The sequence below is a fragment of the Phalacrocorax carbo genome, chromosome 2, assembly GCF_963921805.1.
Source record: "Phalacrocorax carbo chromosome 2, bPhaCar2.1, whole genome shotgun sequence".
In the NCBI taxonomy this organism is placed as follows: Eukaryota; Metazoa; Chordata; class Aves; order Suliformes; family Phalacrocoracidae; genus Phalacrocorax; species Phalacrocorax carbo.
The window spans coordinates 166,164,701-166,182,102 of record NC_087514.1 but is presented as its reverse complement, the minus strand read 5'-3'; the positions used below and the strand labels follow the sequence as shown (position 1 = coordinate 166,182,102).

Here is a 17,402-nt window from a genome sequence, read left to right as displayed (position 1 = left end):
GTAAAGGTTGGGGCAGAAAGAGGAGCAACATCTCGGTGTTGGCCACCAGCGTTTCCCTCCATGGCCTAAGGAGGTCCTGAGTTTATGGGCTTTGAGCTGGCACTACTAACTGAACGAGGAGATCCCCCTGCTTGTGGGCATGTTTATGTGATGGTACATTAAACTCTGCTGGGGATTGGGTCTAGGTTAAAAAGTGATCTTGCAAAGAAGGCTAGGGTTGATGGTCCAAGCTCAAACACATCTTTCCTCTCCACTTAAGACCAACCCTTAATGCTAATCCATTTTTTTCCCCCAAAGCACCCTCTATTTTTGGTCATATTAATCGTGACTATACAGCTGTTGAGCTGACCAAGGGGAGGAAACAGATAGTTAAGTCTATGTTCATTCTGGTTTAAGGTCCCAAGACTTGTCTGTTACGTCACATGCTGTAACGTGATGTAAAGTGCTGATCTGTATTGACTCAGTCTAACAATAAACTTTTCATAAGTTTATCTGTTAATTCCTGAGGGAGAAACTCCCTAATGGCAGGTTTTATCCAGAACTGTAAATTTTTCTGCCCTGCAACGTGCACCTTTTAGAGCCATACACTGCTTGGGGAAAGACATGATGGTCATGCAAAGGGTGAGTGGGAGGTTAACAGCAGGGGAGGACTTGTGTGACCTTCTGGGAATCTTGAAGAGTGTCTGGCAAGAAGAGAGTTTTAGCTTTCAAATGCTTTAGGCTGCATCCTGCTGCAAAGTAGAGAGGCATTTACCAGTCGAAGCATAAGTGCCTGTGCTCTATATTCCATTCTTAGGTGGTTTTTGTTGCTTTAGTTAGAAGCAACACCATTACCCGCATGAGAGAAAGGGGCCTAGAGAGTAAAAGCAGTATCTGAGGAACAGTTTCAGGTTTATCCTGACAGAGAAGAATCTTTAGTACCTCTTGGCTTCAGCTTGGAATGCTTTTATTGACTTCTCAACTACAGCTTGAATTAAAGCAGCTTTATCCCTGCCTCTGCAAAGATGATGTACTCACTTGACACGGGGTGCAGTAGGAAGGCATCTCTTCAGCTGCCTGGCAGCAGTAACTTGACTGCCTCTCAAAGGGCAGGGAAGGGAAAACTTGGTCTGTCTGAGGACTCTGCGTGGCAGAGTGATGGACTGGCCCCATTTCTGAGGCAGATGGTGGTAGAAAGGTCATGAACTGCAAGGATGTATGAGATTGGAAGGGCTGCAAAGGCACGGTTCCTTTTAGGATGGCAGATGCAGGGAAAGAGAAGAGTTTAAGGAGGGGAGAGGCTACAGCAAACGTGGTTGTGGCATTTACATCCCAGGTGGTTTAGTACTAAAACACTCTGAGCGCTCCCTAAATCTGGTACTGTGCATGACTGGTTTCTCCCATGTGAGAAGTGTCTTTGTTGACTGATAATCTTGTCTTCAGCACAGAGGGGCATTCACAAGAGGAAGATGGAAAATGAATAGTCCTTCTGTGGATGTCCAGTTTGTTCCTTAATGTACAGGAGCTGATAAGATTGACTAGAAGTGAGTTTCCATGAGAAACTTCGTGTCACATCTGAAATCTACGGGGCTTTCCAGACATTTTCCCAGTGGAACAGCTGCCTCAGAGCTAGACTCCAAAGTAGAAAGAGGTTCTATGCAAAGCTGACAATGAGGCTCAGCGTTTCATCAAACTGTCTCTCTGCTTGGTTTCCTATTTGTTCCACCCACCCTTCTGGCAGTTTCCTGAAACTGGGTATAACAACCTGTTGTGGCCTCCTCAAGACATGCATTTTCTTGCTGAAATGTGCATTTAGCAGCTTTGAACAGGCCCTGCTGAGGATGATTGTTCCTCTTGGTGACCCAGGGTGCTCCCATCACGCTCAGCAGCCACTTAGGTTGATATTAGTTGCTGCATCCCCCTTTTTTCTGCCCTCATTGTCACACTCAGTGGACAGGCCAAGACTGTGATGAGCCACAGAGATCCAGTGACTCTTACAGAAGTTGTTTCTCAAGGTCTTTTTCCTGTTTCTACATGAATACTGTTACAAGTCCCTTCTCTAATTACAGACCTGTGCTGTGCAGCTTTCCTGTAGCTTCATTTAGGGAGAAGAAACAGATATGTCTCATACTTTGGAAAACGCTCCCCTGGGGAGATATCATCATTCCTTATGGGAGCCTGAAGCAGGCGGGCGGCTGTTTTGTTTTGCCAGTGGAAATCTCCATTCTCGAAGGCTGTAGACTTTCTGATTTTGCATATAAAACCAGACGCTGTCATGCTATGTGCAGCGAGTGGACCATTCCTTGGAGGTGCACCTCCTTCAATTCTGGCCATCAGGACTGCACCATCTTCAAAGGTCTTGACCCCCGAGCAGCAGAGCCATCCATGTAGGGCAGACTAAAACCTCTTGAACAGGCTTCAGAGAGGCTCTGTTCAAGCTTGCCTTGTCCTTCACAGAGCAAGCACAGAATTGCAAAACCACTGAGTCAAGTGAAAGCTGTGTCCAAGCTGGGGAAAGACAGCACGTGACAGCCCCAGGTTTCTGCTCAGTGTTCCCATCACCCAGCGGCACTGCAGTTTGCATTCAGTTATTCAGTTTTTCCACGCATTTGAACGTGCAGTGTGACCTCCGTGTGCCCTCTGTGGCTGAGCCAGCGTCGGTTTTGTTCACTAAGTGATGAACTTCAAATCTTCTTTGCCTGACTGGGCTAGAATAAGTGTGCAAATGCTGTTCTCACAGAACTGGTGGAGGAAGCCTGGAAACGGTGGCTGAAACTCACGCTTACCTTGTTGGGTGATGTGATGTGATGTGATGTGCCAACTTCGGTCTTTTTTTGTGGTGCCGGAAGGGCTGTTTCGAAAGCTGACTGGTGCTGCTCGTCCATTCAGCAAATGACCCCAGACTGTCACGTTCAGGCTGGAAGGAGCCCACAGATTTTCCCAGGAAGGGTGAGAACATGATTGCTAACAAGAAAAAAAGAAAAAAAACCCGAACCAAAACAAACAAAAAAACCAAACCACCAAACTCAAAGCAAAACACTGTGTTAGCAGGTTATAATGGAAAAGAGTATCCAAATGCTTCCGTTTTTTGCAGAGTTAGCTTGGGCATCTTTAGTGTTGCTACTACAGGGGTTTCTCAACCCACGTACCACAGCATGGGAATGCTTTGGGGGTCATCCCTGTAAGGTCTGAGCTCAGGTCTTCATGGGTAATAGACCCTCAGTTAACCAGGACTGCAGACTGTGGGACCAGCTGATGGTTGGAAGGGGTGATGCTGCATGCAGATCCGTAGGTCCACCTTGGTTTTTCTTCCAGGTTACCGTTACATAAGTGACCAAATAACACTTAGGCTGGGGCAGTGATGTTCCTGTGCTGTTGCACATGTGTTCTTCAGCCCTGAGGAGGCTTCTCAGCCTCCTGCCTCCACTTGTGGACTATCATGGTCCCGTGGAGCAAAGCTGTGGGTATCTGCACCTTTGGTTTGAGCCATTCAGTTTACATTCAGCCATCTGGATAGTGCCATAGATCAGCTTTTAACTCAGAGTCCTGGTGACTACATCCCTATCTCCTATGAACAAATATACAGTTGCGTGTATAAGTGTGTATGCCAGCAGCATTCGGAACAGATGTATAGTGACCTAATAAAAAAGATAACTAACCACTTAGAGAGAGTCTCAAAGAAGCTGCAGGTCAGCCCTCCATATCTCTATATTGAAAGATTTAAGGTAGCTCTTGGACAGTATATGGGAGCATTGCAGAGCATTGTGCCTCTTTTCATATATATGAATAAATTTTACATAGAAACCAAGCTTAACAGAGACTTAAAAGATGACCTTGTTTACAGAACATGCTGCAGAAAAGCACGTTTACAACCTAATGCCTTTACTTTTAGAAGCTCAGTCAACGCCGTTTCAAAGAACTCCTTCAACCATGGCAAATATCGTGAAAGGCCTGTATACACTACGACCAGAATGGGTACAGATGGCACCAGCTTTATTTTCTAAATTCATGTATGTTATGAATATGCGGCTTCTCTGGTTGTTTTGATAAGAGAAGACTTTGGGGAGCTGTGAGTTTGGCATCTGGCACCCATTCTTTTTGTTTTGCACAGGATAAAACATTTTCTTGCATAATTAAATAAGGACCAGGTGGGGAACAAGCCCCTTTCAAAGCAGAGTGATCTGAAATGATGTAACCGTCTTTCCTTCTCTTCCAAAAATAGAAAAAATAGGCTTAAAAATATAAATAAACCCCACCAGGCTGTTACTCAGGGAGCCTAATATGACCCCACTGACTACCTGTTGAAGCATTTGAAAATTAAATCCTGTCACATATCCAGCCTAATTTTACTCACTGATTAAGCAATCTACTTATGCTTAGAAATTTCAAACAAGACTGAGTGCTCTCTAGGACCAGTGAGAAACAACTTTATCTTTATGTCTACAAGACAGGGGATTAAGTGGTGGTAAAATACAAACTTTTAGATCTGTCCTGTCTTCCTGGTACTCTGGGGTGAGAGACAGCTGGCTGCTGTTTTGTTTTACTTTTTTCCTGGCTCAGTTGCCTTCCCTGGGAGGGGCCAGGAGGAGTTTGGATTCCAGCTTTTTGACCTGTTTGCATGCCTCGAGCTTTCCTCTGGGATGAATCACCAGTGTTCCTGCAAAAAATAGCCTTATGGTCATGCAGACCTTGATGTATGAGAACTTGCAAACTAATGAGATTATGGAATTTTTTAACGCTTCCAATTTTTCAGACAAATGAAATTTAAGAGGCAATGGTTACTAAGGAGAAAATATTGTCATTCATCTGTGCTGTCAGTTGTGTCTGGATCTGAACAGCCATGTAAAACCAGGCCAGCCAATCATTCAAACTGCAAAGCGCCCCTTGTTTTATGACACCATTTCAGCCCAAGCTCCAGAACCTGGAAAGGGAGCTCCTAACCAGAGTTTGGTGACTTTAGGGTCCCCAAACTCCTATTTAGCAAGGGATCTGCCCACATGTGAGACTTAAAAATGAGACATTCCCACCTAACTTAGTCACCCCACCTGGATGACCTTTTTATAGTCCATGATGAGATGCCTGAGGTATTTCTTCCCATGAAGTATAAAGTAGGGTTAGGCTTCTATGTCTAACTTCCCGACACCTCAACATGAGGAGAATGAGTCTCACCTATTGTTTGTAGTAATCAGGGTAGAGGTTCAGAATGTCTTAGAGTATGCCACCAACAGATAGCTTGAGTTCAGCTCTTCCTGGAAACAGCGCAAAGACTATTCACATCTCCATTAGTAAATAAATTAGGTCTAGCCCCATAGCCAAGCAGTTATTGCATAATCTATACATAGCTAATTTCTCCTTACCTCCCAAAACAGCGCGACTATGTGCAAGCTACACATTTCAAGTGGTCCCTGGACCATAGCTTAGAACTGCCTGGGAGAGGCACTAGTTGGCCCACGTCAAAACTATGCCAAAGTCTCTGCCACCAATTTAGCAACATAAATCTTTGCAGCATAATGCCATATCCTCCTTTGCTTACTCCTGTGAATGTAGCCTTTGAGCGTGCACTACAACCAGGCTAAGGATAAAGGCAGACAGACCATATTCAGTCCCTTGAGCTTGCTGTTTTGTTTCACAAAGTTAAAAGAATCTCAGATTTTTGTACTTTTATCACCATTACTAATAACAGCTGATTCTGCCCGTAGTATCTTCAGCACCTGGCCTTTTTCCAGAGCAGTCTCCTATGACATGCTATTAGCTGGCCGTGTTCACTTCCTGTGATACATTTCTTTCAGGACATGAGGCTGGGAAGGAGGAAGGTAATAGAGTTTGCTCACATGGGTTTGTTGCCTTTTTTTTTTTAGTTTTTTTTTTTTTTTTAAGGGCTGCCCACTTCCACTTTCGGCAAGCTTTCCTTGTTGACGCAGCAGTTGTGACATATAACCAGCAGTGCAGTGTCCTGCTCGGAAAGGAGTCACACCAGACATCTGCTCCTCTGGAGGGCTGGATGTTGGGGCATGGCTGGCGCAGCTCTGCAACTCCGTAAAATAGCTTTTAATGCCACAAGGTGCAGACTGAGGCACCTGGGCAGAAAACTGGTGAGAGATATGGGAAGAGATGCTCTGCTTCATCCTTTGCTGCCTTGTACTTCAGAGATTTTCTTCTGGGAGAACGAATCTGGCACTAAACAGGATTAACATATATCAAGAAGTTTAGGGCCTTTCCAGTCATGTAGAAGAGGTATTGTGGCCCACCTGAGAAGATCTTCAATTGGGGCATCAGGAAAATGGGCTGTAGCCTCGGTGGTCTTCTGAGACACCAGCTCATGTTGAGCTATCGGGTTTCTGTTTCCCTTTCTAACGTTTTTAAATGCTTTTTGGGGACAGCAATTACCTCTGTGCGTGCTGTCAGGAAAGGCTGATTGTTTGCAATGAGCGCTGAAGCCTTGGTAGAGGGATACTCTTGCAAGGGAGTTTATGTGTGCCTTCTGTGTTGTGTCCAGGACATGTGCACGGCTGAAGCAACGGCATCTCTGCTACAAGTGGAAGAAACCTTCTCAGCATGCCTGGCACGGATAGATGCCCTCATCCTCAAGCCTCTTCTCCAGGCAGGTAGGCCAGAGCAGACTACTTTTTTGTCTCTAGTTCTAGCCTTGAGCCACAGACACACCTATGAAGGGAATTATAATTGAAATTCCATGGCTGAGGACTTTGCTGGGGGGTTGTTTGCTAGAATAAGTGGTATATAGAGGTGTTTCATTTAAGATAGCGAGCCCTTAAGGATGCCCATGGCCTTTCATTCAAGCCTAGGACTGTGGTTCCTGTTGTTTTCAGAGGTTAATCTAGATTCTAACTAGTGTCAGGGTGTACACCTGCTCCTAGGCTTGATTCCAGCATGGCGCATGGAAATCCAAAATGCCTCTCACACTTATGCGACCCCTAAACCATGCCTGTTCTGCCTCCCTGCTCTCGGTCCATGGTCATGCCCATCTTGGAAGGTAAAACGTGTGGGTGCAGGTTCTGAGCTGGCAGTAAATGAGAGCAGCTCCACTGAAATAACAAATCCATGTAAATATTCACAAGCCTGTCTGGCCAAAAGTGGTACAACTGGATTAGGCCCGTAGCGTGGTTCCCTCTCATGTCGCTGCCTTTTTGGTCTAGCCTCCGAGGAGACTGGGAACAGCCCTTTGAGCCAGGGGCAGAAAATTTTCCTCCAGCGCTCGTGTCTGAGCTGGGGCTGAGCCTCGCAGGCTGCCCTGACCGCGTGCCCCGCAAGAACGGGAAAGACAAAACCTTAGCATGGATAGCCCATACAACCACTCACAGGGACACAACCCTAAATAATAATCATCATCTTCCTCCCTGGCATTGTTTTCCTATAAGAATGTATGTGCTTTACACTGAAAAATTGGGCTGAAGTGTTAGATATAGGCAATGTTTTCCACAAGAATTCTTGGAGTCAAGGTTTTATGACAGCCTTTCCCCCCCCATCTTTTCCTCAAAGAGCCTAGTGACCAGAAGGGAAAGGAGAACTTTAAGCTCTTCCTGCTCCTGAATGATCGATTTCAAGCTCTCTGGAACCTCACAGAAGAAAGTTACCGGATACTGAAACAAAAATGCAGCACCTCTGAGTCATTCTGCATCCAGGACATTTACACTGTCTGGAAAGGAGACTTGTTCTTAAGCCTCTACATCCAGTAAGTACAGAAGCATTTTTGGAGTAGCATAAGGGACCAAATTGATCAATTAACTGGTAGGTTGGTGCGATTAATTTGTCCATTTAATTTCTTCTCTCCTATCCACTAGTGTTCGGTCATTAGGTCAGGGAATTGATTGCATTCAGTGCTCATGACAAGTGCTACAGAATATAGTGTCTGTGGAAACAGCATAGGTAGCCTTTTTTTCTGGCTGTGCGTATGGTTGTAAGAGGGATAATTTTTTTTCTTGCAAGTATACATGTTTTAATATGTATCTTAGAAGCGGGAAGAGAATGGGGGCAGAATCTGTACCTGGGTAATTTATGCGAGCAAAGCTTGAGCTGTCATCAGGAACAGAAAGGAGTGCACGAGCAGGTTTAAAGGACTCATAAGGATGAGGAGAGAAGATGTCACTAGATGCAGTTCATATTACGTGTTTGTGCCACGCTGTTATGGTTTTGGCGAGGGATGTGATAGCAAGTGACGGATGTAGCGTGATGTGAAAAAACATACCGCCCCGTTGCTCTTTCTATAATTAATTACATCTGCTCCCCATCTGTCTGCAACGCAAAATAAAATGTTTACCAAAAGCACTGCAGTGTGTGCAACCTGTGTGTTGATGTCTTAGCATGAAAAATGCTTCACGGACCTCTGAGATGACATAAAGATCAGCCGGTGTTCGATCCTTCATTCATCACATTGGCCATAAATGTGGCCAAGCCTTTGCCAGATGGGCTTGTACCATCTGTGCAGTTTGGCACCCACACGGGAGCAGGAGATGGGCACACTTGGTCCTGGACATTGGTGTCATCTAGTCTTGGTTTTGGTGGTTTTTACACGCATGGAGGGAGGAGGAAAGAAGGACTACTTTTTGTTTGGTTTTTGCTTGGACAGCATCATTTTAGAAGGTGATACACAACAAGCTTTACCTTTATGTGAGTGTGCGTTGTTCATTTGGGAAATGATTCAATAAATTAAAACGGGTTTGCCTTAAAAAGGTGTATGAAAGATGAAAACTTGTGCCAGGTTTCAGATGACACAAAGGAGAAGTTTATCTTAAGACCTAATTTCCCCTCATTTTGAAATTATAACCTGTTTTTGTTGGGCATCATGCAAAAAAAGAAGGGCTGGTTCCTACCCGCTTCTGCTGACTCACTCTGTGCAGTCCTGATTCTACGACCTCTCATGCTTGTTGGAGTGATACTGGAGGAAGCAAAGCAACTACTCAGGGCCTGAAAATCAGCAGTAAATACATCTCCCTGAAAGATGTAATAAATGACAATTAGTCTGGACATTATACACGACTTATCTGAAAACACTACTGGCAGAAAGGGTGGTATTGGCTGACAAAATATGGCTCGATCTCCCTCTAGTGTGAGATGAGATACATTGGCGTGGGACACCTTGACTTGAATTTACCGTCAGTAATACAAACCTGATACTTTCACCTCAACCAGCAGAAATTCATACATCCGAAGCTGGTATCTTAAGCACAGCCTTTGTAGATATGCTTTCCAGGACAGTTGCGCAAGTTTACTTCTGCTTATGCTAAATGCCAGGATGAGTTAAACTTCCTGTAACGATACTAGTGCAAAAATCAACACGGCAGTTAAACCAAGGAGCTGCAAAGGGGATGAAAGGGGAGGGAGCCAAGGCGAGAGGTACAGTAGCTACGTCCCTTTCTGCCTGCCTTGGAAAGGTGGGCTTGACATGACGTTTTCAAATGAGCTTCGTCCCTCTATCACTTAAACCTCATAGCTAATGTGTATCTGTAACTCAGCTCGTGCTTGTACGCTTTTGGTTTTTTTTTTTTCTTGCCAACAGATACTTCGTCACTTTTGCAAACTACGTTGTAGTCCACGGCTTTGAACATACCACAAAGAGCAAGAGGTCAGTGGGCTGAAAAATGCGTATTGAAGGGGTCGATAGGAATGCGATGGTATTGTGTGGGTTAAGACACTAAACTGGGGCGAGCGGCACTGAGCGCTGCAGCGATCTCCGTTCCAGAGTCCGGCTGTGTCTCTGCTGAACGGGCCACACGGGCCGCTCCTGACTTCTTTTGAGACCACAGCAGCAACTGCTGAAAGGTTTCCTCTGCAGATCTCTCTCCATCTCTTCTTAGCCATGCACAACTCCTTTTGTAGGAGAGGAAGCCTGTAAATTTGGAATTTGGGGGTTCAGGGACCGGAGACAGAGAGGATGATGTGGGAATCTGGCAGGAAATTTCCACTGCTTGTCCCAGATGTTGTCAGAGTCGCATGGAAATAGCAAATGAAGACATGAGCACTAGGTATGAGCAGATTCACAGTCACTTTGTCTGAGTCACCCTCTTGGTGTGCAAACCACCATCAAAGTCAGGCTACGTTCTGTGTGTCTGTGGGTGTGGTTCCTATTTGCAAAGGCCACTGGGCCAGAGGCAGGATGGATGGAGCTCTCGTTTGCCTCATTGCCTTATTTCTGTGCGTTTGGTGTGCAAATACATTTGCACTATGTTATCTCCCGCTCTTTCAAGTCTTTCTATACCCTCTCTGGGAGTGAGGTACCATGTGAAGTTTGGAAGGTAGAAAAGTGGTGATTTGAAGAAAATCTAACTAATGAACCTTTGTCTTAATTCACCATCTTGCAGTGAAGCCTGGAAGCAGCACAAGACAGTGCTGAAACAATTCCTCACAGACTTCACCTCCGAGACCTCCATGTCACTGGCCTTATACACTGTTCTTCACAAACCTATCCGGGATCACATCGAGCAATACGTACTGCTCCTTACCAAGCTGAATGAGGTTCTCTGCGAGGTAGGAAGCTTTATGTGATGATGTTAGACCGGCTTGTGCTAAAATCTTATGCAGGACTTGTGGGGCTTTGTGGTGGTGTCATTGAATCCAAAGTTGGCTGGAAGTAAATGATTTCCAGTGGACGGCTGGGGTGGTGGTACCCAGGAATGCAGCCCACCTCAAGGTCTCAAAGCAACAGTGGCTGGTCCAGCATAGTACAAGCTACTCATCACATAGAGGAGCTGCAGAGGGTCAGGTAACTGGCCTAAGGTTGCACACTTCTGCTGGTGGCAGAGATGATGCTAGATGTGGGAGGCTTTCCTTGAAAATGGGGTTGGAGGGTTAACGCCCATTAGCCCTTCAGAGTCAGGACTGCTGAGGCTTTTCTGCAGCTGTAGCCCAGGGAGTAGATGTTCTGCACAGCCATGCCTGAAGCGTTGCTCAAGCCCTGCCTTCTTTTACCAGGGCTCTGAAAAGGATGTGGTTACCAGCGCCATCAAGGAATATGTGAAGCTGAAGTCTTTCATCAGCCAAGTCCTGGATGAAGCTTGTTTTACAAAGTCCTTATGGAAATCCTTGGGCTACAAATTCACAGTGAGTCATGGATGTAGAAAGTGGCTTGAAGGGGAGCTCTTCTGGATGTCTTACACCTGTGCCATGAGTCAGACTGTCTCTGAACTGTTGGCTTGAGTTGTATCTCCTCTCCCAAATCCTGACACTTCCTGATGCTTTTGATCCACCATCTTGACCTCTGTGGTTCCCTCTGCAGGACATGCTCTGTGTGCCTGACAGGAGGCTGCTGGAAGATAGCAAAAATCTTCCCATCTCTGCCAGCACGAATCGATCAGAGAGGATCTTGCTCTTCGATGATGTCCTTGTGCTAATTCAGGTTAGTCTTTAATCTTTCAGAGGGATTGAAAGGGCAGTGTGGATAAATGATAAAATTCAGGTTCCTTTGATGCTGAAAATGCAGCAGAGCTCGGCTGTTGGCAAAACCTTGTCTCAGATCCATGCACCTGTTGTTTGCGCTGGAGAATAAAATAAAGCCTAATAAAGAGGAAACGGAGGAGAATCTACGTGACTTTTTTCCAGTAAATATGTACTATCCAACCACCACAGGCACCTTTGTAGTAACCCAAGTCCATGCCTGCATATGAATCTGTTGATTTCTCTCCTTGCTTATTCAAAGGGGACATGATGTGCCGTATTACACTGTAAACACTCACGCATAGGACTAAATATGACCTTTCATGGTTGACTCTGCTAGTGGTATAGGAGCAGGAGTTGCAGGTGTTCTTAGGGCTATTTCAGGTATTTAGGGCGTGGGCGTGGGGCAGACAGGGAGTGTCTACAGCCATGGATGGCTAGATGAATAATACGTGTTCAAAGCTGTTCTGCAGCATGTTAACTAAGTCCAGCTTGGCTCGCTCTGACTGACAGCTCCTGTAATCTAGCACGGCTCTCTTCATGTGAACCTCTCTCTGCTTGCTCTTTCGTCATGTGCCAGCCCCTCAGGTGTCCAAACACATGACTGCCTTGTGAGCTGATAGATCTTACGGGCTCTTCCAAACATTATGATAATGCTGGGGAGCCCTACGCAGCTTGCAGGGTCTAGGCCTGAGGAAATAGGGTGGTGATTATCTCATCCAACTTTACCTTGTAGATTTCTTAGCGTCATAGTGACCTCTCTGTGAGCAAGTGCCCCAGGCTCCCTTTTATAGCCAGGGGAGGGAACATGCACTGCCTGGGTGTGGTTCATCTGACCTATTTCAGATGCTAAAACCAGGATGAGTTGAATCATGTCCTCGACTCCATCGACTAGGACAGGGTAACCAGCTCACACAGAGATATCTGCATCGTAGACACCTCTGTTCAGTCAACGGTTCCCACCCACTATGTCCCATCTGCTGCTATGACTGTTATTGAGGCTTGTGGAGACATAACTGGACTGGGATTGAACTGGTTAGCTTGGGCTTCTAGCAGGGGACTTCTGGTGAGGGCTCTGGTGCTGGGAATCTGAATCTCCCTCCCTTCCTTGTTCCCCCAAATCTGGTAGACACATCAGTGATTGACTGGTGGCGAACTCCATAGTGCTAGTACCTAACCTTGACTACATCCTTACAGACAGCAGTTCCGTAGTGTGGGCATCTGGACTTTAGACAGGGAAGGGCAATGTAATATTAAATGCAGCCTTTACCAAATATTTCAACCATTTTAGTTTCTTCTGTTAGGTGTGCTATTGATCAAAGTAGTGACTCCTTAAATGTTGTACTTGCGGGCTGCTCTCGGCTGTGCCACCTGGAGTCCAAATCCTAGATAGATCATAAGCAAAACTAGGGCATACTGGGTGGCAGGGATGATTCGGGAGTGTTCTCATGTGACAGGGAAGAAGCTCTTGTAGAGGTAAGTGCCATCTGAGAAGGTCTGTTACTGTTAGTTGTGGCCATGGCATTATGGCACACTGCTTATAAATGTTAACCAAGCACTTTCTTCCTTCTCCTGCATTTCTTCAGTGTCCAAGGTCTGTCATCGTAGTGTGGGGTAGACGTGTGGCCCACAAAAGAGGGAACTTACAGTCCTGCCAGTCTTGCTCTGCTGTTCAATGGATAAACAAAGCAGGGGCACAGTGTGATGTTTAATAACAGGAGCATCTTGTCCTTTTTGTTCCAGGGAAACAGCTTTCAGAGTTTTGATCTTAAGCTCGTGTGGGTAGATGACAACTGCACGGAGAAGTCAGTTCCAGGACTGTAAGTGAAAAATTTCCACTTAGAGGGGAAAAAAACGCCAAGTGTTTGACCTGATTGTGAAACCGAGACAACAATTTAAAACTTTGTCTGATCTGCTTTCCAACCAGTGCGATTGGTTCTGGGCTGCGGGTAACTGTAATGCATCTTCGATGGGAGCAGAGCAGCTTGGACTTGCATTGCTTCTGTTTGCTGACACTGAGGGTGTTTAGCCTGGAGAAGAGGGGGCTGAGGGGAGCCCTTCTCGCTCTCTGCAGCTGCCTGAGAGGGGCTGGAGTGAGGGGGGGGCTGGTCTCTGCTCCCAAGTCACCAGTGACGGGACGAGAGGGAACGGCCTCAAGCTGCGCCAGGGGAGGTTTAGGTTGGGTGTGAGGGAAATGCCTTCCCTGCCAGAGGGGTCAGGGGTTGGCACAGGCTGCCCAGGGAGGTGGGGGAGTCACCGTCCCTGGGGGTATTTAAAAGACATGTAGATGTGGTGCTTCAGGGCATGGCTTAGGAGACATGGTAGTGTTGGGTTGATGGTTGCACTTCGTGATCTTAGAGGTCTTTTCCAACCTTAATGATTCTGTGATTCTATGATCTTGAAATCATGCAGTAATAAAATGGTTTTGACTGCAGACCTAGAGAACAAAGATGAGTTTACTAGTTGAGTACTTCTTCAGAAGGAAAAACTGACTGCAAAAACACCATTATATTTTGAAGGGCAATGGCAAGAGCAGGAACTGGGGGGCATGGAAAGGAGTGTGGCCAGCAGGGCGAGGGGGGTCCTCCTCCCCCTCTGCTCTGCCCCAGTGAGGCCACACCTGCAGGGCTGCGGCCAGGTCTGGGCCCCCCAGTTCCAGAAGGGCAGGGAGCTGCTGGAGCAAGGCCAGCGCAGAGCTGCCAAGGGGATCAGGGGCTGGAGCATCTCCCTGGGGAGGAAAGGCTGAGAGACCTGGCCTTGTTCAGCCTGGAGAGGAGAAGGCTGAGGGGGGATCTCATCGGTGCCTATAAATATCTGAAGGGCGGGTGTCAGGGGGATGGGGCCGGGCTCTTTTCAGCGGTGCCCAACGCCAGGCCAAGGGGCCACGGGCACAAGCTGGGACACGGGAAGTTCCCCCTGAACATGAGGACAAACCCCTTCCCTGTGCGGGTGCCAGAGCAGGGGCACAGGCTGCCCAGAGAGGCTGTGGGGTCCCTTCCCTGGAGACATTCACCCCCCGCCTGGACGCGGCCCTGTGCCCCTGCTCTGGGGGTGCCTGCTCCAGCAGGGGTGGGACAGGGTGAGCTCCAGGGGTCCCTTCCAACCCCCGCCATTCTGTGAGTCTGTGATTCTGTGAACTGCTGTTTCACTGAGAAATGTGATATTCATAGTCTCTGTAATGTCTTTTGCTTCACAGGTATGGCCTCCGCATTATAACCCCAGAAGAAACGTTCTTTCTCTCTGCCAAAGACCCGCAGATGAAGGTTAGCAGTGGCAGGGTGTTTCTATTCCACCTGAAATACCATGTACCAAGCCTTGAAATAGGGGAATGCAATAGAGGGGGATGGCAGCTCTCTTATGGGGGAAAAACACTGAGTGGAAGTTGAAATCTCATTAAGCGCCCGGATTTTACCTTTCTGATCAGAAGAGAGATGAGTGGGATCTACACCTGCTTAAATAACGCAGCCGAGGCATTTCCTCTGCAATTTTTGCCATTTTTACAATTAGTTAAGCAGAATAACAAGCAGTGTGGCTTTTCCCCCACCCTGCCCCTCTGTGGAGCCAATAACTCTTCAGATGGCCAGAGGTGACTTAGACAGTTGATGGTGGTGAGAGTTGGATTTACACGCATGGAAGTGTTGTGGAGTGGTGCAGTATCCAACTTGCAGGATCCAAGATAACCCGTCCTGTTGGTGCTGTAGGTGGGCCATAACTCATCAGCCCAGCCAGCTGAATGGCACAGAAGTGATGGGAACCCAGCAGCTTCTTGCTGCTTCTCCTGAAGTACCTCTTGTTGGGAGCTATTTTGCTTTCTTCACTCATTAGTCCAGCACTCCTCTTCCTCTGCCCCCAGGCTGTGTGGCAGTGGAAGCTGAACCAGGCTGTCCGCCAGGCTCTGAATGGGAAGCGAGATTTCCCACTGTGGGGCAAGACTGGCGAAGGCACCGAGCCCCCGTCCTGCCGCTTCTTCACCTACGTCTTCAGGCTGGAGGGCAAGTTCAAGAATGCATCCTACGAGGGCGAGTGGCACTGGGGAAAACCACATGGCAAGTAAGGAGCCTTTTTTGTCCTTTTTCTGAGCAAGAACATGCAAGGGTGGTCCTGCTGTCTTTGTGTAGCACTACTGAGATCCAGTGGATGCACAGGTGGAGGTCCAGATGCCACAGAGTGGCTGTGGGCATGGGGTGATCCATCCCATGCTGAGGGCCTGGACCACAGTCTCTGTGCTGGTGACCTCCCAGGGTGTGCCAGCCTCTCTGGTTCCTGCCTCACTTTGTTTCCAGAGGGAAAACTGGTATTGAGGACAGGTTCAGAGGGCAATTGGGAGATATTTGCTTGCTTTAGGGCTTGGTCAAAGCATGAGTCCTGGCATATGATCTGCTATATTGTAGATGTCTCGCTAGGGACACTGGTTTATGCAATAAATTGTAGAGGCTGACCCTAATAATGTGGTAATGATCACGTTAAAGGTGCTGCATTGGCTTATGCCTGTAGTGAGGACTTAGATTTGAGCTAATGTTTATTTTCAAGGTCTCAGCCTGAGGCATAAAATTTTACCGTCATGATGAAAAAAGAACAACAAAGAGCCTTTGCTTGTGAGTGGTGGAAAAGTTTTATCCTGTGCTATCAAAATATATTTTAATATATCCAAGCTATTGCCAAAGGAATTTAAAACAAGCAAGCAAACAAAAAAAAGAAGAGATAAATCAATAAATACAAAAGACGCTCATATTTATTTCTCGAGAACATGAGAACCGTTCACTAAATGCAACTGAAGATTAACAGTGAAAAGGGAATGGTCTGTAAATCAAAGGTGAAATGGTCCCAGCCAAAATAGGATAGAACATAGTCTCTGTTTTTGTGAAGAAACATGAAATATGACCAACCTCCTCAGACACCAAAACAGGCTGATTTGGAACTCTCATACTTCTTGAGTTTTACACAGTTTGTTTAAAGTTGATATTGAAGTAAAAAGGCTGTAGAGATTTGGTTTGAGAAAACCTTAAAATAATCTGAATATCCAAAATCAGAAGCTTAATCCTGAATCTTCGGTGGAAGAGATTGTTCCTTGCCTCATAATAGCATTAAATAGGTGTTTGGAGTAGAACTATGCCTGAGACAGTCCTTTGCGTCACCCTGACCTTCCCTAGCACCTGCACTCCTAACAGAGCTCTGAAAACCACTGTGTGCAGACACAGAGGGACAAGCGCCTCGGCTTGCTCTTTGTCTCCTCCTCTCTTAGGGCTGGAGAAATGAGATGAATAAATACCTCTGCTGCTGCAGATTAAGTGACTTGACTGAGGCATCCCAGGAAATCTGGGGCAGAAATAAGCGACTTCAGATGCTTTTAATGCATGAGCTTTTTAATTGCTTAAATACTAAGCTGGCCTTCCCACTCCTGAAACTGCTCTTCTATGGGAATTGCTTCTAATACAAGGTTACAGGCATTGTAGGAATTACAGGCATTGTACAGGAACTGTCCACCTCTGAGAGAGATGCTGGCATGGCAAAGCACGTGAGCAGAAAGCTGCAGCAGTGTGGATCAGGGCTCTTCAGCCAAAACATCTGCATTCCTCACTGTTCTGTCCCAGGACTCCTGATAACCTGGTGTGGTGGAAGGAGATATTCCCACTGAGAAGCAGCTTAAAGCATCCCCATGGCTGGAGCAGGCATTCTCTGTGGTTTCCTCTATCATACCAGTGAAGCAAAAATATATGTATTAAATCTACTTAAAATTAATCTGACCACTTCCCTGTAAATACCAGAAAAAAGAGCCTGTCTCATGTAGGTGCTTAAAGCAACAGCCTTGGTGAAAGTCAAATAAATGCGTCATGGTTTTGGTACTTTACCATCTCCTGTCGTCTTTGGTTGGGGAATGTGTAGGGAGCTGGCCGTGTCTGGGATGACGCAAGAGCCAAAACAGTGAGTGGGTGGGGGTGGACTGGGAGATGGGGAGGAACATTCACAACGGGGCCCGGCCGTGCAATACTTCGACCATCGCACTGACCATTCCGGGCTCGTTGTTGCATTGTTAA

The 17,402-nt window shown here is 46.7% G+C and overlaps 2 protein-coding genes across 7 annotated transcripts in view; both read left to right on the top strand.

Annotated features, from left to right (window-relative positions):
• ALS2CL (ALS2 C-terminal like) overlaps positions 1 to 17,402 on the top strand; it is a 73,009-nt gene that overhangs the window by 37,277 nt on the left and 18,330 nt on the right. For 4 of the 6 annotated variants that reach the window (XM_064445191.1, XM_064445190.1, XM_064445193.1 and 1 more), the window contains exons 2-10: positions 6,476 to 6,584; positions 7,477 to 7,669; positions 9,494 to 9,559; positions 10,296 to 10,461; positions 10,906 to 11,034; positions 11,210 to 11,329; positions 13,111 to 13,187; positions 14,564 to 14,630; positions 15,221 to 15,417. In XM_064445191.1, the coding sequence (XP_064301261.1) occupies positions 6,479 to 6,584; positions 7,477 to 7,669; positions 9,494 to 9,559; positions 10,296 to 10,461; positions 10,906 to 11,034; positions 11,210 to 11,329; positions 13,111 to 13,187; positions 14,564 to 14,630; positions 15,221 to 15,417 (1,121 nt within the window). In that variant the 5' untranslated portion in view covers positions 6,476 to 6,478. Of the gene's footprint in view, positions 1 to 5,781; positions 6,072 to 6,475; positions 6,585 to 7,476; positions 7,670 to 9,493; positions 9,560 to 9,748; positions 9,960 to 10,295; positions 10,462 to 10,905; positions 11,035 to 11,209; positions 11,330 to 13,110; positions 13,188 to 14,563; positions 14,631 to 15,220; positions 15,418 to 17,402 lie in introns of those variants that run through there. The other 2 variants (XM_064445189.1, XM_064445195.1) reach the window with 2 other exon arrangements.
• On the top strand, positions 607 to 4,026 carry LOC135312195 (CDK2-associated and cullin domain-containing protein 1-like). Its single transcript, XM_064445329.1, is given in 3 exon segments — positions 607 to 621; positions 3,474 to 3,811; positions 3,813 to 4,026. Coding segments are annotated over 3 exon segments (567 nt in total).